Raw genomic sequence first — 24012 nt, forward strand, 5'->3', positions numbered from 1 at the left:
AGCATGTCCCGGTACCAATATTTTGGTACCGTTGCCGGTACCAGAATGTATTTTGATACGTTTTTCGATACCTTTCTAAATATGCGGTCCTCTCCAAGGTTTCTCATAGTCATCATTGTCACTGTCACCGACGTCCCATAGGGTGTGAGTTTTTCCTTGCCCTTATGTGGGCTCTACCGAGGATGTCGTGGTTTGTGCAGCACTTTGAGACACTTGTGATTTAGGGCTATATAAATAAACATTGATGATTATCTTTGGTTTTGCCTTCTTGAATGGCTTTGTGTACGAATTCCATCCATCCGTCCATTTTATACAGCCTGTCCCTTCACTCTAAATTTCCTCATCCATGAATCTTTCATCCTTGCTCAAATTAATGGGGAAATCCTCGCTCTCTCGGTCCGAATCGCTCTCGCTGCTGGAGGCTCACATTATAAACAATGTTCAGATGTGAGGAGCTCCACAACCCGTGATGTCACACGCACATCGTCTGCTACTTCCGGTACAGGCAAGGCTTTTTTATTAGCGACCAAAAGTTGCCAACTTTATCGTGGATGTTCTCTACTAAATCCTTTCAGCAAAAATATGGCAATATCGTGAAATGATCAAGTCAATCAATCAATCAATCAATGTTTACTTATATAGCCCTAAATCACTAGTGTCTCAAAGGGCTGCACAAACCACTACCACATCCTCGGTAGGCCCACATAAGGGCAAGGAAAACTCACACCCGGTGGGACGTCGGTGACAATGATGACTATGAGAACCTTGGAGAGGAGGAAAGCAATGGATGTCGAGCGGGTCTAACATGATACTGTGAAAGTTCAATCCACTATGGATCCAACACTGTCTCGAGAGTCCAGTCCAAAGCGGATCCAACACAGCAGCGAGAGTCCCGTTCACAGCGGAGCCAGCAGGAAACCATCCCAAGCGGAGGCGGATCAGCAGCGCAGAGATGTCCCCAGCCGATACACAGGCGAGCAGTACATGGCCACCGGATCGGACCGGACCCCCTCCACAAGGGAGAGAGGGGCATAGAAGAAAAAGAAAAGAAACGGCAGATCAACTGGTCTAAAAAGGGAGTCTATTTAAAGGCTAGAGTATACAAATGAGTTTTAAGGTGAGACTTAAATGCTTCTACTGAGTATGACACATAGAATGGAGCTGCTATCCCTGTTTTAAATACGAAAATCTCATTTCAGTAACAAGAAAGCGGTCAGGGCGCCGACACCTACCTTCACGCCGTGTGACGGTAGCGTCTCCATCTCCGACGCTTTTTGCGCCAAAGTCTCGAGGTTGACCTCCTGGGACACCCTGCGCTTCCTGTGCGTGCTCTGGATGACGCCGGTCGGGGCGGCAGGGACGTCGCGGGTCCCGTTGTGGGGGACCCGCATTCCCGGGGCCGCCTGGTCGGAGGCGGCGAGAAAAGGGTCGCTGTCCGACGGCGCCCCCCCTTCTTTGGAGAGGCGGCGCGACCTGCGGAGCTGCGTCTGGGACAAGGTATCCGGCGGGAGCTGCGCCTGGGAGAAGGGGTCCGGCAGGAGCGGCGCCTGGGACAGAAGAGGCGGATCTGAGGGCTGCCAGGGATCTGGGGTGACGTCCTGGATGATCGGTTCCGGGATGTTGTTGGGGGGAGCGGACGTGGAGCACTCCTGGGAGAGAAGGACCACAGGTTGTGGGTGCGGGTGCGTGTTGGGAGCAGGGGGGTAACAGTCCAGCACATGCGAGCTTTGTTGTTGCAACTGCTGATGTTGCATTTGCTGCTGCTTCATCTTTTGCTGTTGAACCATCTGCTGCTGCTGCAATTGAAGGCGCTGCTGCTGTTGCAGCTGCTGCTGGATGAGCCGGTCCCGCTTGAGCTGCTTGGGGGGTTTGTCCTGCACCGAGTAGTTGGGGGGGTTAGGTAGCCTGGTGTTGCCTTGGAAGGTTTGGTAGTAGGCAGGAAGGTGCTGCCTGGGCTGACCAAAGGCTAACTGGAAAGGCTGCAAGACCGAGTTGCCCCCCTGCTGGGAGGCATTACTTGGCTGGGGATTCAGCGCCCCCGGTTTTAGAGTCTCCTGGAAGACCTGTTGCTGCTCCCACTCCAGATTCCGAGCCTCTGCCGCCTCCCTGTAGACGTCCCTGGCCTTGCTCGTATCCTGCGCGGCCTTTCCGAAGGCGGCCTGGTTCCTGGAGTCCGTCACGTTGACGCCCCCCAGGTAGTTTGCGAAGGTCTGTCCCCAGTTCGCCATGGTGGTCCAGGTGGTGGCCCTCTGATGCTGGGACAGCGACGGCTGCTGCCGATCGGGCTCCTGCTGGGGCCACTTCATGGGGACGGTCTGCTGATAATGGCCCCGGTTCTGGTCGCCCTTATCCGGGCTGAAGATGACCGAGTTGAGGTACACGTGGGGAGGGGCGTCCGGGTTGGAGGAGGCGGCGCCGCTCGCAAGCGCGACTTTCCCGGGTGCGGATGCGGCGCCCGCCTGGACGTAGTAGGCCCCTTCGGGTTGCTGGGGGCCCTCCTTCATGGCGGCGGCGGCGGCTTGATCGGAGAAAAAGGTGATGCGTTTGCCCGTCCTTTTTGCACCAGGTTTCTGCGGGGCTGGCACGCTCATGGCGAGCATCAATACGCCGAAGTAAAGCAGAAAAACTCCCAATGAAAACGCAGAAGTCACAAAAGAAGTATCTTCCCTTTTGCAGCTCAGGCGAAGTCCAAAAGGTTTCTAATCCTCAGCCCTGGGAGAAGAAACAGAAGTCAAATCACTGAAGACTCAAAAATGATATTTCCGAGGGGGAGGTGGGCTCATTTTCACTGCATGAAACAACATTTGTCAGCGGTACGCTTCCATCCATCCATCCATCATCTTCCGCTTATCCGAGGTCGGGTCGCGGGGGCAGCAGCCTAAGCAGGGAAACCCAGACTTCCCTCTCCCCAGCCACTTCGTCTAGCTCTTCCCGGGGGATCCCGAGGCGTTCCCAGGCCAGCCGGGAGACATAGTCTTCCCAACGTGTCCTGGGTCTTCCCCGTGGCCTCCTACCGGTTGGACGTGCCCTAAACACCTCCCTACGCTTCACTTTAGAAAAAAGGTGGCAACAATATTCGCAGAGGTCACATGACACCAAACAGGCCCACCTTGAGTAATGACGGGGGTGTCCAAAGTGCAGCTCGCGGGTCATTTTTTAACGGCCCTAAGCACATTCTAAAAATACGATTAAAAAAACAAAAAAAGTGGTATAAAAGAGGTGAAATGTGACAAGAAAATGTTGCATTGTTTACTCTAGACCAGGGGTAGGGAACCTACGGCTCGCGAGCCAGATGTGGCTCTTTTGATGACTGCATCTGGCTCTCGGATAAATCTGAGCTGACATTGCTTAACACGATAATTAATGAATAATTCCAATTGTAATCAAAGTGTTAAAAATAATGTTGAAAATATAAAACATGCTCATGCATTTGAATCCATCCATCCTTTTTTGTACCAAGAAGTTGCATTAAGGGTAAGAAGTGATTGAATTATTATTGCTTAATTTAGGGCTTGCCCTCCTGGAGGTTCTTCAGACCACCAAGTCTCTCAGTTGCTTTCCAGCAATTGTCTTTTTCCCTTTCGTTCTCGCTCGCGCTCTGGCTCCAACCTCAAACCCGTCTCTCCTCCTGGCTGCTGCTTAAAAACAGAGCGACAGGTGATTAGATAACAAGGCCCAGGTGGGAACATCTTCGCTCCTGTCGCTGATTTCAAGGCCGGTCCTGGCAACACCCCGCTTCGCTGCAGGCCCGCAGGCCACGCCCCCATCCACAGTTAGCTTCAGAATAACAATGTCATTATAAAGAATAATAGACTTATTAGACTCTGGAAATGTTGGTCTTACCAAAAAATGCACACTTTTAGTTGTGTTCAGTGTTGAAAAAAATATTTTATGGCTCTTACGGAAATACATATTATAATATTTGGATTCTTGGCTCTCTAAGCCGAAAAGGTTCCCGACCCCTGCTCTAATAGCACAAAGCTGCCATGCAGGCTGTTATTTTCTTTGGAAAAATAATAATTAATCAAAATCAATGTCACATTAAATATTCCACTTTGAGATATTTTTAGGGGGAAAATGTTGCATATTTTGTGTTTGCCATATAAAAAACAAAGTTGTTTTTTTTTCTAAAGAAGGGCCTAATAAGAACAAACAAATAAATGATAAATAAATGGGTTGTACTTGTATAGTGCTTTTCTACCTTCAAGGTACTCAAAGCGCTTTGACACTACTTCCACATTCACACACACATTCACACACTGATGGAGGGAGCTGCCATGCAAGGCGCCAACCAGCACCCATCAGGAGCAAGGGTGAAGTGTCTTGCTCAGGACACAAGGGACGTGACGAGGTTGGTTCTAGGTGGGATTTGAACCAGTGACCCTCGGGTTGCGCACGGCCACTCTTCCACTGCGCCACGCCGTCCCAAAACAAAAAACATAAACAACAATAAAAGTTGAACTCAAGACGATTGTTTTTAAAGTAAACAGTAAAAAAAAAGGTTTTTTATTTTTAATGAGTAGGACCCTTTTGGATCCCCCGATAATTTTAGTGCCATTTTTTGTGTGTCATTGCTAAAAAAAATATAATAATAATAAATTGAAATCAATGGTGTTATGTGTTGACATTTTTAAGGCTCCAATTATTCTATAGCTCGGTTGGTAGAGTGGCCGTGCCAGCAACTTGAGGGTTGCAGGTTCGATTCCCGCTTGCGCCATCCTAGTCACTGCCGTTGTGTCCTTGGGCAAGACACTTTACCCACCTGCTCCCAGTGCCACCCACACTGGTTTAAATGTAACTTAGATATTGGGTTTCACTATGTAAAGCGCTTTGAGTCACTAGAGAAAAGCGCTATATAAATATAATTCAATTCACTTCACTATAATCTCAAATATTCCACTTTAAATATTGCATATTTTGTGTTTTTTTCCCCCATAACAAAACAGGGTTTTCTTTGACAAAAAGGGGTATATAACTTTAATCTTTATAAAAATGTTATATTGACAGATAGACCTAATCTTGATCTAGAGATTTAAACCTTGAATAACAATAATACAAAATAATGACACATTTAAAAAAAAAATTTGAGCAAAATCCTTTTGGGGTCCCTGGGATCAAGCCTGAGTGAAGGCCTAAATGTATATTTTTACACATATTTTGTATTGGTGTTTGAAATAAAAACATATCAAAATGGTCGCCGCTTGCTTTGATTTTTTGGACACCCCATAGTTTTGAGAACTTGGGGATAGAGCAGAGGCTCAGAACATAGCAAATATTCATCAATACTTCCAGAACATATGATTTGTAAGAAGTGGTGGGTAGTAACTCGGGCTGGGCGACATGGGCGAAAAAGTATATCTCGATATATTTTTCGGTGAAAGTACACATGTAAATATATTATTTTTCAGCGATATTCAGTGAAGTTGAAGTGAATGACGACTGTACTGTAAACACATTTATTAACCCAGTTAGTCAGGTATTAACAGCACAGAAAATAAATGGTTTAAGTAGCACAATTACATAACATAAATAAAATAGAAAAGTATTATTTCTACCTAAAATAAATACCATAGCCGTGCAATTAATACAAAATGTATCCAAAAAATACATTTGCAGGCAGGCACTTTGTGATTTCCCGTCCTGGTTTGATGACCCGCCCTATCTTGCCTCTGATTGGCCGCTCCCTAACCCGTGGTGACTCATCCTAGTAAACAACCAACCAATCATGGATGTTCTTATACGCACGTCTTGGAAGGGGAGGGGTTTAGACGCCCATGGCGGGGGGGCGGGGAATAAAACAAATAAGCGGCGTTCGGTCATTTTAACGTGAAATAAATGTAATCCATATTACAATATTTTCTTAATTCCAATCATGTTTAAAAATATATCGATATGTCTTACAAACTCGATATATCGCCGTGCCCTAGTAGAAATGTTCTACGTTTAATCCACAAAAATGTTTTTCATATTTATTTCATATTTATATATACACCTATACACATACACACACACATACATCATATATATATATATATATATATATATATATATATATATATATATATATATATATATATATATATATATATATATATATATATATATATACAAATATATACATGTATATATGTATATATGTGTGTGTGTGTGTATATATATATATTTACATACATACATACGTACATATATATATATACATATATATGTGTGTGTGTGTATATATATATATATATATATATATATATATATATATATACACACACACACATATATATGTATATATATATATATGTGTGTGTGTGTGTGTGTATATTTATATATACACACACATACACATATACAGTATACACATATATGCAACACATATGAAAATATACACTATATATACACACTCACACACATACTACATGTATACACATACATACATATACATATATACAATATATATATATATACTGTATATACACAGTCACACACATAATACGTGTATACACATATATATATTTATATACATATATTTATACACATATACATATATATATATACATACATACACACACATATATAAATATATACACACATACAGTATACGCATATATACAACACATATGAATATATACATAGTCACACACATACTACAGGTATCTACATACATACACATGTATACACACACACACACACACACATATATATATATATATATATATATATATATATACACACGCATACAGTACACACATATATACAACATATATGATTATATACAGGTATATACACAGTCACACACATACTATGTGTACATACAAACATACAGATGTATACACACACGTATATATATATATATATATATATATATATATATATCCATCCATCCATTTTCTACCGCTTATATACACATACACACATATTCAGTACACACATATATACAACATATATGAATTTATCAAGTTATATACACATTCACACACATACTACGTGTGTATAAAAATATACAGATGTATACACATACGTGTATACACACACACACACACATATATATATATATATATATATATACATACACACACACACACACATTACAGTACACACATATATACAACACATATGCATATATACACGTATATACACAGTCACACACATACTACAGGTATATACATACACATGTATACACACACATATATATATACATACATATATATATATATATACTGTATATACACAGTTACACACATACAATGTGTATGTACATACATACACATGCATACACATATATATACAGTATATACACACACACACATAAATACACATTTATACAGTTTACACATATAAACAACACATATGAATATATACACGTAGGGGACAAGCGGTAGAAGTGGTTGGATGGATATATACAGTAACACACATACTACGTGTGTATACATACATACACACACATATATATACATATATGTGTAAATACATATATACACACACACACACACACTCACACACATATATATATATATATATATATATATATATATATATATATATATGTATATATATATATATATTTTTTTACCCCATTACATTTACTGAAATACCTTTGTATTTTGTAAGACATATTTTTACTTTTACTTGAGTATTAAATCAGAAGTTACTCACCAGTTAGCACTTGAGTAATGTTTTACTGAATACTAACTCTTACTCGCGCAATTATTTGGATGACTACTTTGTATTTTTGCTTGAGTCGTATTAACTTCAGTCCAATTTTTGTTAGGGATGTGCTGATTGTTTTTTTGTGAAAAAGTAGGTGACTGACCATTGCAGATTAATGTCTTTGAACGCCGATCACAAACGCAGATCCGCTCTGGCTGAGAAGCTCGCAGCTAATTGTGTACGACCATACATGGTGTGGAGCCGCTCTCTTAGCTACTAATAATCACCTTTATCAGGGAAAAAAACCCTGAATTTCTTCGTTATCTTAAGTATCATATCAAGTTGTATTATAACTACAGGATAGGGATGTGTACCGTTAACATTTGAATGGATACGGTATCGATTCCCGATACCTGCGAATCGATACCGGTACTCAAAGGTACTAATTTTCAGTACTTTTGTGTGTGTTGACATTAACGGCACCCGAGGGTCTTGTGACAACGTAATAGATGTCATATATCACATACAACAATGTAATAGATGTCATATATCACATACAACAATGTAATAGATGTCATATATCACATACAACAATGTAATAGATGTCATATATCACATACAACAATGTCATAGATCACATACAACAATGTAATAGATGTCATATATCACATACAACAATGTCATAGATGTCATATATCACATACAACAATGTAATAGATGTCATATATCACATACAACAATGTCATAGATGTCATATATCACATACAACAATGTAATAGATGTCATATATCACATACAACAATGTCATAGATCACATACAACAATGTAATAGATGTCATATATCACATACAACAATGTCATAGATGTCATATATCACATACAACAATGTAATAGATGTCATATATCACATACAACAATGTCATAGATGTCATATATCACATACAACAACGTAATAGATGTCATATATCACATACAACAATGTAATAGATGTCATATATCACATACAACAACGTAATAGATGTCATATATCACATACAACAATGTAATAGATGTCATATATCACATACAACAATGTCATAGATGTCATATATCACATACAACAATGTAATAGATGTCATATATCACATACAACAATGTAATAGATGTCATATATCACATACAACAATGTAATAGATGTCATATATCACATACAACAATGTCATAGATGTCATATATCACATACAACAATGTCATAGATGTCATATATCACATACAACAATGTCATAGATGTCATATATCACATACAACAATGTAATAGATGTCATATATCACATACAACAATGTAATAGATGTCATATATCACATACAACAATGTAATAGATGTCATATATCACATACAACAACGTCATAGATGTCATATATCACATACAACAATGTAATAGATGTCATATATCACATACAACAATGTCATAGATGTCATATATCACATACAACAATGTAATAGATGTCATATATCACATACAACAATGTCATAGATGTCATATATCACATACAACAATGTAATAGATGTCATATATCACATACAACAATGTCATAGATGTCATATATCACATACAACAATGTAATAGATGTCATATATCACATACAACAATGTAATAGATGTCATATATCACATACAACAATGTCATAGATGTCATATATCACATACAACAACGTAATAGATGTCATATATCACATACAACAATGTCATAGATGTCATATATCACATACAACAATGTCATAGATGTCATATATCACATACAACAATGTCATAGATGTCATATATCACATACAACAATGTAATAGATGTCATATATCACATACAACAATGTAATAGATGTCATATATCACATACAACAATGTAATAGATGTCATATATCACATACAACAATGTCATAGATGTCATATATCACATACAACAATGTCATAGATGTCATATATCACATACAACAATGTCATAGATGTCATATATCACATACAACAATGTAATAGATGTCATATATCACATACAACAATGTCATAGATGTCATATATCACATACAACAACGTAATAGATGTCATATATCACATACAACAATGTAATAGATGTCATATATCACATACAACAATGTAATAGATGTCATATATCACATACAACAATGTCATAGATGTCATATATCACATACAACAATGTAATAGATGTCATATATCACATACAACAATGTAATAGATGTCATATATCACATACAACAATGTCATAGATGTCATATATCACATACAACAACGTAATAGATGTCATATATCACATACAACAATGTCATAGATGTCATATATCACATACAACAATGTCATAGATGTCATATATCACATACAACAATGTCATAGATGTCATATATCACATACAACAATGTAATAGATGTCATATATCACATACAACAATGTAATAGATGTCATATATCACATACAACAATGTCATAGATGTCATATATCACATACAACAATGTCATAGATGTCATATATCACATACAACAATGTAATAGATGTCATATATCACATACAACAATGTCATAGATGTCATATATCACATACAACAATGTAATAGATGTCATATATCACATACAACAACGTCATAGATGTCATATATCACATACAACAATGTAATAGATGTCATATATCACATACAACAATGTCATAGATGTCATATATCACATACAACAATGTAATAGATGTCATATATCACATACAACAATGTCATAGATGTCATATATCACATACAACAATGTAATAGATGTCATATATCACATACAACAATGTCATAGATGTCATATATCACATACAACAATGTAATAGATGTCATATATCACATACAACAATGTAATAGATGTCATATATCACATACAACAATGTCATAGATGTCATATATCACATACAACAACGTAATAGATGTCATATATCACATACAACAATGTCATAGATGTCATATATCACATACAACAATGTCATAGATGTCATATATCACATACAACAATGTCATAGATGTCATATATCACATACAACAATGTAATAGATGTCATATATCACATACAACAATGTAATAGATGTCATATATCACATACAACAATGTAATAGATGTCATATATCACATACAACAATGTCATAGATGTCATATATCACATACAACAATGTCATAGATGTCATATATCACATACAACAATGTCATAGATGTCATATATCACATACAACAATGTAATAGATGTCATATATCACATACAACAATGTCATAGATGTCACATATCACATACAACAACGTAATAGATGTCATATATCACATACAACAATGTAATAGATGTCATATATCACATACAACAATGTAATAGATGTCATATATCACATACAACAATGTCATAGATGTCATATATCACATACAACAATGTAATAGATGTCATATATCACATACAACAATGTAATAGATGTCATATATCACATACAACAATGTCATAGATGTCATATATCACATACAACAACGTAATAGATGTCATATATCACATACAACAATGTCATAGATGTCATATATCACATACAACAATGTCATAGATGTCATATATCACATACAACAATGTCATAGATGTCATATATCACATACAACAATGTAATAGATGTCATATATCACATACAACAATGTAATAGATGTCATATATCACATACAACAATGTCATAGATGTCATATATCACATACAACAATGTCATAGATGTCATATATCACATACAACAATGTAATAGATGTCATATATCACATACAACAATGTCATAGATGTCATATATCACATACAACAATGTAATAGATGTCATATATCACATACAACAATGTCATAGATGTCATATATCACATACAACAATGTAATAGATGTCATATATCACATACAACAATGTCATAGATGTCATATATCACATACAACAATGTCATAGATGTCATATATCACATACAACAATGTCATAGATGTCATATATCACATACAACAATGTAATAGATGTCATATATCACATACAACAATGTCATAGATGTCATATATCACATACAACAATGTAATAGATGTCATATATCACATACAACAATGTAATCAGTATTTCTTGTAAAGTGCATAAAAAGGAGTAGGGAAGCTGGAACAATGGACAAACAAAATGGCAAAAAGCAAGTATTTTCATGTAGTATCGGGCAGAAAGGAGGACTTTTATTTCTCCGCCATTTAAAAATGTGGACGTTATTATCACTACTGTCTGATTCCAATCAATGCAAGTCATCAGAGTCAGGTAACACACCAACTTATATTCTTGTCTTCATGAGAGAAAAGAATCTGCAACATGCTTGTATTATCATTGACCACCTTTAACAATAAATAAATATAAATATGAATGAGGGAGGCCCTCTCCACTTGGTCAATTGAAAAGTCGCTGGCCTGCAGAAAAAGTGTGTTCATCCCTGACATAGACTCTTGCCTAAAAAAAAAAAATAACAATATGTCATAACGTAATGAAAATTTAAGCAATAGCTCGTTTTTTTTGGTCCAAGTCGACCTTTGCAAACATGATCCAAATAATGCTGAGTATGACAATAAATGTGATGCAGCACCACCAAAACAAATGACATAAAACGATGAGTCCAAACCCCCCAAAGGCCACTAAACAAGGAATAAGAACAATAAAGAAGCCAGGGGGTTGTGTACTCCGAGTGATGGCACATTTTAAAAGCCCAGTATGAGTCATGGAAAGGGAGGTCTGTGCCCTTTGAGCCGCAAAGAGGATCACAAAGGAAGGACAAAGTGAAAGTGAACGAGATGAGCCGATGATGTGTGAGATAGCAGCGAAAGCGGGCAACAAAAAATGTTGACAGCCTGTAACCATTTTATCACCGTGGCAACCCCCGCTAGGAGTTTCACAAATATTACCATTCAGCGATGGCCTGGTTTCTGGGCAGACTTTGGCACAGCAGCGCCTGCCAAATTTCCAAGCGTTTTTTTTGGGAGTTTATAGTGAAAAACTTGCATCCACCATCTGCATGCCCACTCAGGACTGATGGCACATCAGCCATGTCTTAGCCTGTTTTACGTTAAAGACCCTCTAATCAGAGGTGGGTAGAGTAGCCAGGAATTGTACTCAAGTAAGAGTACTGTTACTTTAGAGATGTATTACTCAAGTAAAAGTAAGGAGTAGTCACCCAAATATTTACTTGAGTAAAAGTAAAAAGTATGTTGTGAAAAAACTACTCAAGTACTGAGTAACTGATGAGTAACCTGTTTGTTTAATGATTACGGCAACAAGTAATGCACAAAAACGTAAAAATAGCAATGAGCAAATTCATAGCCAGGAATATCTCTTAAGCAACTAAAACAATAATATATATTAAATAATAATACATTAAAATAAAAAAAAATAAGGCAAATTGAGCCACAATAACTTAACAGCACCATAGACTCAGTAGGCATTGATTGATTGATTGATTGATTGATAGATTAAAAGTGTTATTAGTAGATTGCACAGTACAGTACATATTCCGTACAATTGACCACTAAATGGTAACACCCCAATAAGTTTTTCAACGTTTATCAATTACTTAATAAATGACCAAGTCGAGGTGATCTACCTCATATATACATACACACACATATCATATACATATATATATATATATATATACATACAGTATATAATTTATAGTTTTTTATTTTGTTGACATGTTAAAGGTGTTTTAATGAATATACATGCATGTTTAACATATAGATTCCTATCTTTCATGAAGACAAGAATATAAGTTGGTGTATTACCTGATTCTGATGACTTGCATTGATTGGAATCGGACAATATAGTGCTGATAATGTCCACGTTTTCAAATGGAGGAGAAAAAAAGTTCCTCTTTTCTGTCTAATACCACATGAAAGTGGTTGGTTTTTGGCATCTTATTTGTCCAGCTTCCATATTCGTTTTTATACACTTTACAAGAAATACATTGGCAGCAAACTCCGTAGCTTGCTAGCTTGTTTGCGCTGGCTTTCGGAGACTCTTATTTTGTTAGCGCAGGCGTGATGGAGCGGCACTTTTATTGTGAAGACAGGAACCGTGCGATCAGTCTTTAGGCTTTTGACGGGAAGTACGGTTGAAATAAAAAGTGTCTTTTTTCCTTTACACTTTTGATTGATTGATTGATTGAAACTTGTATTAGTAGATTGCACAGTACAGTACATATTCCCTACAATTGACCACTAAATGGTAACACCCCAATAAGTTTTTCAACTTGTTTAAGTCGGGTCACGTGACCACCTGGCTCTGTTTGATTGGTCCAACGTCACCAGTGACTGCATTTGATTGGTGAAACGCAGGCATGTGTAGTTCCTACTTTGAATGCGTGTCTGACAAAAACAAAACAAACAAAACGTGCATTAATAGATCGATAAAAAAAAGTAGCGAGTAACTTGCTGAATGTAGATAAATGGAACGGAGTAAAAGTAGCGTTTCTTCTCTATAAATATACTCAAGTAAAAGTAAAAGTATGTTGCATAAAAACTACTCTTAGAAGTACAATTTATCCCAAAAGTTACTCAAGTAGATGTAACGGAGTAAATGTAGCACGTTACTACCCATCTCTGCCTCTAATACATGGGTGTCAAACTCTGGCCCGCCGTGTAATTTAATTTGGCCCTTGAGGCAATATCAATTTATCATTAGAGCTGGCGCGCCGGTGTTATACAGCGTCGGTGCCGCTGTAACACCGCATTCACCGCTAATACTCATACTTGCCAACCCTCCTAATTTTCCCGATAGACTCCCGAAGTTCAGTGCCCCTCCAGAAAATCTCCCGGGGCAACCATTCTCCCGAATTTCTACCGATTTCCACCTGGACAACTATATTGGGGGCCTGCATTTAAGGCACTGCCTTTAGCGTTCTCTACAACCTGTCGTCACGTCCGCTTTTCCTCCATACTAACAGCGTGTCAAATAATATTTGTGGCTTTTACACACACACACACGCACAAGTGAATGCAAGGCATACTTGGTCAACAGCCATACAGGTCACACTGAGGGTGGCTGTATAAACAACTTTATCACTGTTACAAATATGCGCCACACTCTGAACCCACGCCAAACAAGAATGACAAACACATTTCGGGTGAACATCAGCACCGTAACACAACAGAACAAATACCCAGAACCCCTTGCAGCACTAACTCCTCCGGAAAACTTCCAGCAAACTGACCAATAATTAACGTTTTATTCATGCCTTTTCTCTTGCTACTTCAAGGCTTGAATGTTTGGTTCATTCATTATTGTTATTTTATTCTAAAATTTCTTTTTAGCCTGCGGAAAAAAAATTATATTTACCTCAGAAGATTGCAAATAGAAAAAATGGCATAACATTTTTATTTAAATTTGATTTGATATGCCATTGATATTTTTTAATTAGTATTATTATTATTTGAAACTGGATTTTGCATGTCACTAAAGTTATATAAGCCTTGCTTGTTCAATATTTAATGCAAAACTTGTTTGGGTCCCTATTAAAAGGTTAATTTGTTCAACCTTGGCCCGCGGCTTTGTTCCGTTTAAAATTTTGGCCCACTCAGTATTTGAGTTTGACACCCCTGCTCTAATACATGGGTGTCAAACTCTGGCCCGCGGGCCAAATTTGGCCCGCCCTACAATTTCATTTGGCCCTTGAGGCAATATCAAATTAACATTAGAGCTGGCCCGCCGGTACTATAAAGGCACTGCCTTTAGCGTTGTCTACAATATGTTGTCACGTCCGCTTTTACTCCATACAAACAGCGTGCCGGCCAAGTCACATGATATATGCGACTTGTACACACACTTAAGTGAATGCCACGCATATTTGCTCAACAGCCATACAGGTCAGACTGAGGGTGGCCGTATAAACAACTTTAACACTGTTCCAAATATTGAATTGAATTGAATTGAAATATTTATTTCAAACCTGCACAGTACAACTAAACACAGTTTGTTTGTTTTTTTACATGTTGGCAAAGATATTTATGCAAGTCTTGAAAAGGGGTTGGATGAAGCAGCTGCTTATAATAGCCCAACCCCTCTCACTCATTCCACATTTGACATAAACAATATAATACAAAAACAATACTCTACAAACAAAACAAAATATGCGCCACACTGTGAACCCACACCATACAAGAATGACAAACACATTTCGGGAGAACATCCGCACCGTAACACAACATAAACAGAACAAATACCCAGAACCCCTTGCAGCACTGACTACCACCTAAACCAGCCCCCCACCACCAACCCCACCCATCTCATTATTTTTTTATTTTAAGATTTATTAGCTTGTGGAAAAATGTAATATTGATATTTACCTCAGAAGGCTGCAAATAGAAAATAGGCATTAAATGTTTTATTTAAATTGTATTTATTTTTCCGTTTGTTTTTTGAATGTGGATTTTGCACTACTAAAGGGGAACATTATCACAATTTCAAAAGGGTTAAAAACAATAAAAATCAGTTCCCAGTGGCTTGTTGTATTTTTTGAAGTTTTTTTCAAAATTTTACCGGTCCCGGAATATCCCTAAATAAAGCTTTAAAGTGCCTTATTTTCGCTGTCTTCGAAACCACTATCCATTTCCCTGTGACGTCATACAGTGCTGCCAATACAAACAACATGGCGGTTAGCACAGCAAGATATAGCGACATTAGCTCGGATTCAGACTCGGATTTCAGCGGCTTAAGCGATTCAACAGATTACGCATGTATTGAAACAGATGGTCGGAGTATGGAGGCAGATAGAGAAAACGAAATTGAAGAAAAAATTGAAGCTATTGAGCGAATAGCGATTGACGCTATTCGGCCGTAGCGTGGGTGTACCTAATGAAGTGGCCCATAGCATGGCTGCCTTATTAGCATCGCCGGTAAAATGTGCGGACCAAACGATCAGGACTTTCGCATCTTGTGACACTGGAGCAACTTAAATCTGTCGATTGGTAAGTGTTTGTTTCGCATCAAATGTGGGTATCTCGTTTCAAATGTACATACAGCTAGCGTAAATAGCATGTTAGTATCGATTAGCGTAGCATGTTAGCATCAATTAGCTGGCAGTCATGTCGTGACCAAAAAAGTCTGATTAGCACATAAGTCAACAACATCAACAAAACTCACCTTTGTGATTTCGTTGACTTAATGGTTGCAAATGCATCTGCAGGTTATCCATACATCTCTGTGCCATGTCTGTCTTAGCATCGCCGGTCAAATGTGAAGACACTTTGGTTCATTCAATGGGGGTCTGGCAGCCGATTTCTTGCCAGTGGTGCAACTTGAATCCCTCCCTGTTAGTGTTGTTACACCCTCCGACAACACACCCACGAGGCATGATGTCTCCAAGGTTCCAAAAAATAGTCGGAAAATAACAGAGCTGAGACCCGGTGTTTGTAATGTGAAAATGAATATGGCGGGTGTGTTACCTCGGTGACGTCACGTTCTGACGTCATCGCTAAAAGACCGATAAACAGAAAGGCGTTTAATTTGCCAAAATTCACCCGTTTAGAGTTCGGAAATCGGTTAAAAAAATACATGGTCTTTTTTCTGCAACATCAAGGTATATAATGACGCTTACATAGGTTTGGTGATAATGTTCCCCTTTAAGAAATGGGACAGGAGGACACAAACACGAGCAATAGTAGCATACTATGTGCGCTAAAGTGCTAACATTTGCTGGGTTAGGATAACTCAATGATCAAACTTACACTCCCACATCTGCAGCTGACTGACAGAAAGTTGGAAGGGATTTCATTTAAGATATGTAGCAATGGCTGTTTTTTTGTTTGTTTGTTTTTTTAGAAAGGAGTAGGCGTCTGCACATAGTGGGCTCATCGAGCTAAGGATGGGTTGGAAGCGGTATCATGTCTTGGAGAAAGGAGAATTGTTCACGCCGACGTCATGATATCGATACCAGAGATCTGTCCGATGCCAGCAACAACAACTCTCCAATATCATCCGTGTTACCAGCAGGCCTGCAACCGATTTATTTGTGCAAAGCTGGACAGCCAGTTCACGTCTAAATGTCCTCCAGGTGGCACATTAAGGACTGGCAGCTACACAACGGATAAGCACACAATAGCAAGCAAGCTAGAGATACGTAATAATTATTGAACAATACCGCAGTGTAAAAAAAGCACAATTGTCAATATAAACAAGTACCAAATAATTATGGTTGTATATGTACCAGAAAGTATCTAGTAACACACGAGTCCGCATCAATCAACTGACTGAGCTTAACTTCATGAATTATTGTGGCCCCAAAAAAAACTATTACCACTCCATTTTAACTTAAAGACAGCATAAGTCCATTCCAGATGGCTAATAATCAGAGATGTGTCAGAGTTAGTTTGTGTCGAACCCCAAGATGCAGAGAAGGAAACCATGTTTTGCAGGAAAACATGGTTTAATTTAAATACTAAGACCAAAACAAACAAAGGGTACAAACAAAAAGCGCGCACGTGGGCGGATAACAAACAAAAAGAGCTAGCATGGGAACTACAAAACAAACGGAGCTGGCAAAAACAAAAAGGCCTAGCGCGGAATCTAGCAGGTCTCGAGCTGGAAACAGAAGTCGTACATGAAATATGAAAACAAACTTGGAAGCAGGGAACAAAAGGCAGTAAGCTAAAAAACGCAATCAAATAAAGCTTACCGCAACACAGTATTGACAAAACAAGACACGACAAGAGTGACATCAACATGACAATAATCCAGCACTGACTGGAAGACAAAGCAGGTACAAATAGGAGCGGGCTGATTGACACCAGGTGCGGCCAGGTGCCAACCGGCCGCATTTGAGGGGAAACAAAGCACTCAGGGAGACAAACAGGAAGCTGAACCAAAATAAGAGTGCTGACAGGAACTAAGGACAGGAAATACTAAACACACAGAGGAGAAACTAAAACACAAACTGTCAGCGGCAAGCCTGACAAGATGTCCGATAATATCAAATGCTTTAAAATGTAACATCGGAAATTATCGGTATTGGTTTCAAGATTATCGATATCGGTTTCAAAAGTAAAATGTAGGACTTTTTAAAACGCCGCTGTGTACACGGACGTAGGGAGAAGTGCAAAGCGCCAATGAACCTTAAAAGGAACTGTATTGGTGTTTGAAAATAAAAATAAATCTGTAAGTGCAAGTTAAAGCTCTATTATGCAAAGCGACAGCCATTTATCAACAACATCCAGAAACTCCGCCGGCTTCTCTGGGCTTGAGATCATCTAAGATGGACTGATGCAAAGTGGAAAAGTGTTCTGTGGTCTGACGAGTCCACATTTCAAATTGTTTTTTGAAATATTCCACATCGTGTCATCCGGACCAAAGGGGAAGCGAACCATCCAGACTGTTACCGACGCAAAGTGTAAAAGCCAGCATGTGTGATGGTATGGGGGTGCATTAGTGCCCAAGGCATGGGTAACTTACACATCTGTGAAGGCACCATTAATGCTGAAAGGTACATTACAGGTTTTGGAACAACATATGCTGCCTTCTAAGCGCCATCTTTTTCATGGACGCCCCTGCTTATTTCAGCAAGACAATGCTAAGCCAAATTCAGCACATGTTGCAACAGCGTGGCTTCGTACTTTCCTGGCCCGCCTGAAATCCAGACCTGTCTCCCATGGAAAATGTGTGGTGCATTATGAAGCGTAAAATAGGACAGTGGAGACCCCGGACTGTTGAAGGACTGAAGCTCTACATAAAACAAGAATGGGAAAGAATTCCACTTTCAAAGCTTCAACAATTAGTTTCCTCAGTTCCCAAACGTTTATTGAGTGTTGTTAAGAGAAAAGGTGATGTAACACAGTGGTGAACATGCCCTTTCCCAACTACTTTGTCACGTGTTGCAGTCATGAAATTCTAAGTTAATTATTATTTGCAAAAAAAACTAAAGTTTATGAGTTTGAATATCAAATATGTTGTCTTTGTAGCATATTCAACTGAATATGGCTTGAAAAGGATTTGCAAATCATTGTATTCTGTTTATATTTACATTAACACAATTTCCCAACTCATATGGAAATGGGCTTTGTATATACTTCAGTGTCATATTTTGGCATGTCACTAATGCTAACTGTAAGCATGCTAATGTTAGCATAGTACTGTTAGCATGCATGAAATTTCTCAAAAGTTATACCAAAATTGCATTCCCTAATTATTAGGGGAAAAAACTATATACTGTACTGGTTTTAAAGGTGAAAACTTCCAAAATGGCTCCTGCATTTTTAGACTTGTCAGTGTGTGGCCCTCAGTGGAGAAAGTTGGGCACCCCATTTTAGTACTTGACACATTTTACAGTTTGCACTTTAGCGTGCTAACATTAGCATACTAGCTTTTTAGCTGATTTAGCAGTGTCAAATTGTGTTGTCACTAATGCTAACTCAAAGCATGATATTGTTAGCATATTAGCATACTATTGCTAGCATACAGAAAATCTCAACATTTTCTACTTAAATATTTTAGTTCTTTGAATACTATGTACTTTATACTAATATACTTTTTTAAAGCTAATCTAGCATGTATATACTTCAGTGTCATGTTTTGGTATGTCAAAAATGCTAACTGTAAGCATGCTAATGTTAAAATATTACTGTTTGCATGCATGAAATGTCACAAAATTTATACTGAAATTCAATTTCCTGGTTATTTGGGGGACAAAACTATATATTATATGGATTTGAAAGTGAAAACTACCAAAATGGCCCCTACATTCTTAGATTTGTCAGTGTGTGGCCCTCAGTGGAAAAACATGGGCATCCCTGACTCAGAGTAATACATTTTAGTACTTGACACATTTTACAGTTTGCACTTTAGCGTGCTAACATTAGCATACTAGCTTTTTAAATTGTGTTGTCACTAATGCTAACTCTAAACATGATATTGTTAGCAAACAGGAAATTTCACAACATTTTCTACTGAAATGTTCTAGTTGTTTTTTAATACTATATTCTTTATACTTTTTTTAAGCTAATCTAGCATGTATATACTTCAGTGTCATATTTTGGTATGTCACTAATGCTAACTGTGAGCATGCTAATGTTAGCATAGTACTGTTTGCATGCATGAAATTTCACAAAATTCATACCAAAATTGCATTTCCTAATTATTTGGGGAAAAAAACTATATACTCTACTGGTTTTAAAGGTGAAGACTACCAAAATGGCTCCTGCATTTTTAAATTCGTCAGTGTGTGGCCCTCAGTGGAGAAAGTTGGGCACCCCATTTTAGTACTTGACACATTTTACAGTTTGCACTTTAGCGTGCTAACATTAGCATACTAGCTTTTTAGCTTATTTAGCAGTGTCAAATTGTGTTGTCACTAATGCTAACTCTAAGCATGATATTGCTAGCATGTTAGCATACTATTGCTAGCATACAGACAATTTCACAACATTTTCTACTTAAATGTTCTAGTTCTTTGAATACTATATACTTTATACTTATATACGTTTTTTAAGCTAATCTAACATGTATATACTTCAGTGTCATATTTTGGTATGTCACTAATGCTAACTGTAAGCATGCTAATGTTAAAATAGTACTGTTTGCATGCATGAAATGTCACAAAATTTATACTGAAATTGAATTTCCTGGTTCTTTGGGGGACAAAACTATATATTATATGGATTTGAAAGTGAAAACTACCAAAATGGCCCCTACATTCTTAGATTTGTCAGTGTGTGGCCCTCAGTGGAAAAACATGGGCATCCCTGCCTCAGAGTAATACATTTTAGTACTTGACACATTTTACAGTTTGCACTTTAGCGTGCTAACATTAGCATACTAGCTTTTTAAATTCTGTTGTCACTAATGCTAACTCTAAGCATGATATTGTTAGCAAACAGGACATTTCACAACATTTTCTACTGAAATGTTCTAGTTTTTTTTAAATACTATATTCTTTATACTTTTTTTAAGCTAATCTAGCATGTATATACTTCAGTGCCATATTTTGGTATGTCACTAATGCTAACTGTAAGCATGCTAATGTTAAAATAGCACTGTTTGCATGCATGAAATGTCACAAAATTTATACTGAAATTCAATTTCCTGGTTCTTTGGGGGACAAAACTATATATTATATGGATTTGAAAGTGAAAACTACCAAAATGGCCCCTACATTCTTAGATTTGTCAGTGTGTGGCCCTCAGTGGAAAAACATGGGCATCCCTGACTCAGAGTAATACATTTTAGTACTTGACACATTTTACAGTTTGCACTTTAGCATGCTAACATTAGCATACTAGCTTTTAGGCTGATTTAGCAGTGTCAAATTGTGTTGTCACTAATGCTAACTCTAACCATGATATTGTTAGCATGTTAGCATACTATTGCTAGCATACAGACAATTTCACAACATTTTCTACTTAAATGTTCTAGTTCTTTGAATACTATATACTTTATACTTATATACTTTTTTTAAGCTAATCTAGCATGTATATACTTCAGTGTCATGTTTTGGTATGTCACTAATGCTAACTGTAAGCATGCTAATGTTAAAATAGTACTGTTTGCATGCATGAAATGTCACAAAATTTATACTGAAATTGAATTTCCTGGTTCTTTGGGGGACAAAACTATATATTATATGGATTTGAAAGTGAAAACTACCAAAATGGCCCCTACATTCTTAGATTTGTCAGTGTGTGGCCCTCAGTGGAAAAACATGGGCATCCCTGCCTCAGAGTAATACATTTTAGTACTTGACACATTTTACAGTTTGCACTTTAGCGTGCTAACATTAGCATACTAGCTTTTAGGCTGATTTAGCAGTGTCAAATTGTGTTGTCACTAATGCTAACTCTAAGCATGATATTGTTAGCATGTTAGCATACTATTGCTAGCATACAGAAAATTTCACAACATTTTCTCCTTAAATGTTCTAGTTCTTTGAATACTATATACTTTATACTTATATACTTTTTTAAGCTAATCTAGCATGTATATACTTCAGTGTCATATTTTGGAATGTCACTAATGCTAACTGTAAGCATGCTAATGTTAAAATAGTACTGTTTGCATGCATGAAATGTCACAAAATTTATACTGAAATTGAATTTCCTGGTTCTTTGGGGGACAAAACTATATATTAAAAGGATTTGAAAGTGAAAACTACCAAAATGGCCCCTACATTCTTAGATTTGTCAGTGTGTGGCCCTCAGTGGAAAAACATGGGCATCCCTGCCTCAGAGTAATACATTTTAGTACTTGACACATTTTACAGTTTGCACTTTAGCGTGCTAACATTAGCATACTAGCTTTTTAAATTGTGTTGTCACTAATGCTAACTCTAAACATGATATTGTTAGCATACAGGAAATTTCACAACATTTTCTACTAAAATGTTCTAGTTTTTTTAATACTATATACTTTATACTTATATACTTTTTTTAAGCTAATCTAGCATGTATATACTTCAGTGTCATATTTTGGTATGTCACTAATGCTAACTGTAAACATGCTAATGTTAGCATAGTACTGTTTGCATGGATGAAATTTCACAAAATTCATACTGAAATTCAATTTCCTGGTTCTTTGGGGGACAAAACTATATATTATATGGATTTGAAAGTGAAAACTACCAAAATGGCCCCTACATTCTTAGATTTGTCAGTGTGTGGCCCTCAGTGGAAATACATGGGCATCCCTGCCTCAGAGTAATACATTTTAGTACTTGATACATTTTACAGTTTGCACTTTAGCATGCTAACATTAGCATACTAGCTTTTTAAATTGTGTTGTCGTTAATGCTAACTCTGAGCATAATATTTTTAGCAAACAGGAAATTTCACAACATTTTCTACTAAAATGTTCTAGTTTTTTTTTAATACTATATTCTTTATACTTTTTTTAAGCTAATCTAGCATGTATATACTTCAGTGTCATATTTTGGTATGTCACTAATGCTAACTGTAAGCATGCTAATGTTAGCATAGTACTGTTTGCATGCATGAAATGTCACAAAATGTATACTGAAATTCAATTTCCTGGTTCTTTGGGGGACAAAACTATATATTACATGGATTTGAAAGTGAAAACTACCAAAAATGGCCCCTACATTCTTAGATTTGTCAGTGTGTGGCCCTCAGTGGAAAAACATGGGCATCCCTGCCTCAGAGTAATACATTTTAGTACTTGACACATTTTACAGTTTGCACTTTAGCGTGCTAACATTAGCATACTAGCTTTTTAAATTCTGTTGTCACTAATGCTAACTCTAAGCATGATATTGTTAGCATACAGGAAATTTCACAACATTTTCTACTGAAATGTTCTAGTTTTTTTGAATACTATATACTTTATACTTATATACTTTTTTAAAGC

At 37.3% G+C, this 24012-nt stretch overlaps 1 protein-coding gene across 2 annotated transcripts in view; it reads right to left on the reverse strand.

Annotated features, from left to right (window-relative positions):
• mideasb (mitotic deacetylase associated SANT domain protein b) overlaps window positions 1–24012 on the reverse strand; it is a 73869-nt gene that overhangs the window by 42094 nt on the left and 7763 nt on the right. For both annotated transcript variants that reach the window (XM_061896259.1, XM_061896258.1), the window contains exon 2: window positions 1233–2712. In XM_061896259.1, the coding sequence (XP_061752243.1) occupies window positions 1233–2600 (1368 nt within the window). In that variant the 5' untranslated portion in view covers window positions 2601–2712. The remainder of the gene's footprint in view (window positions 1–1232; window positions 2713–24012) is intronic.

The sequence above is a fragment of the Nerophis ophidion genome, linkage group LG03 (assembly GCF_033978795.1).
Source record: "Nerophis ophidion isolate RoL-2023_Sa linkage group LG03, RoL_Noph_v1.0, whole genome shotgun sequence".
NCBI classification, from domain to species: Eukaryota; Metazoa; Chordata; class Actinopteri; order Syngnathiformes; family Syngnathidae; genus Nerophis; species Nerophis ophidion.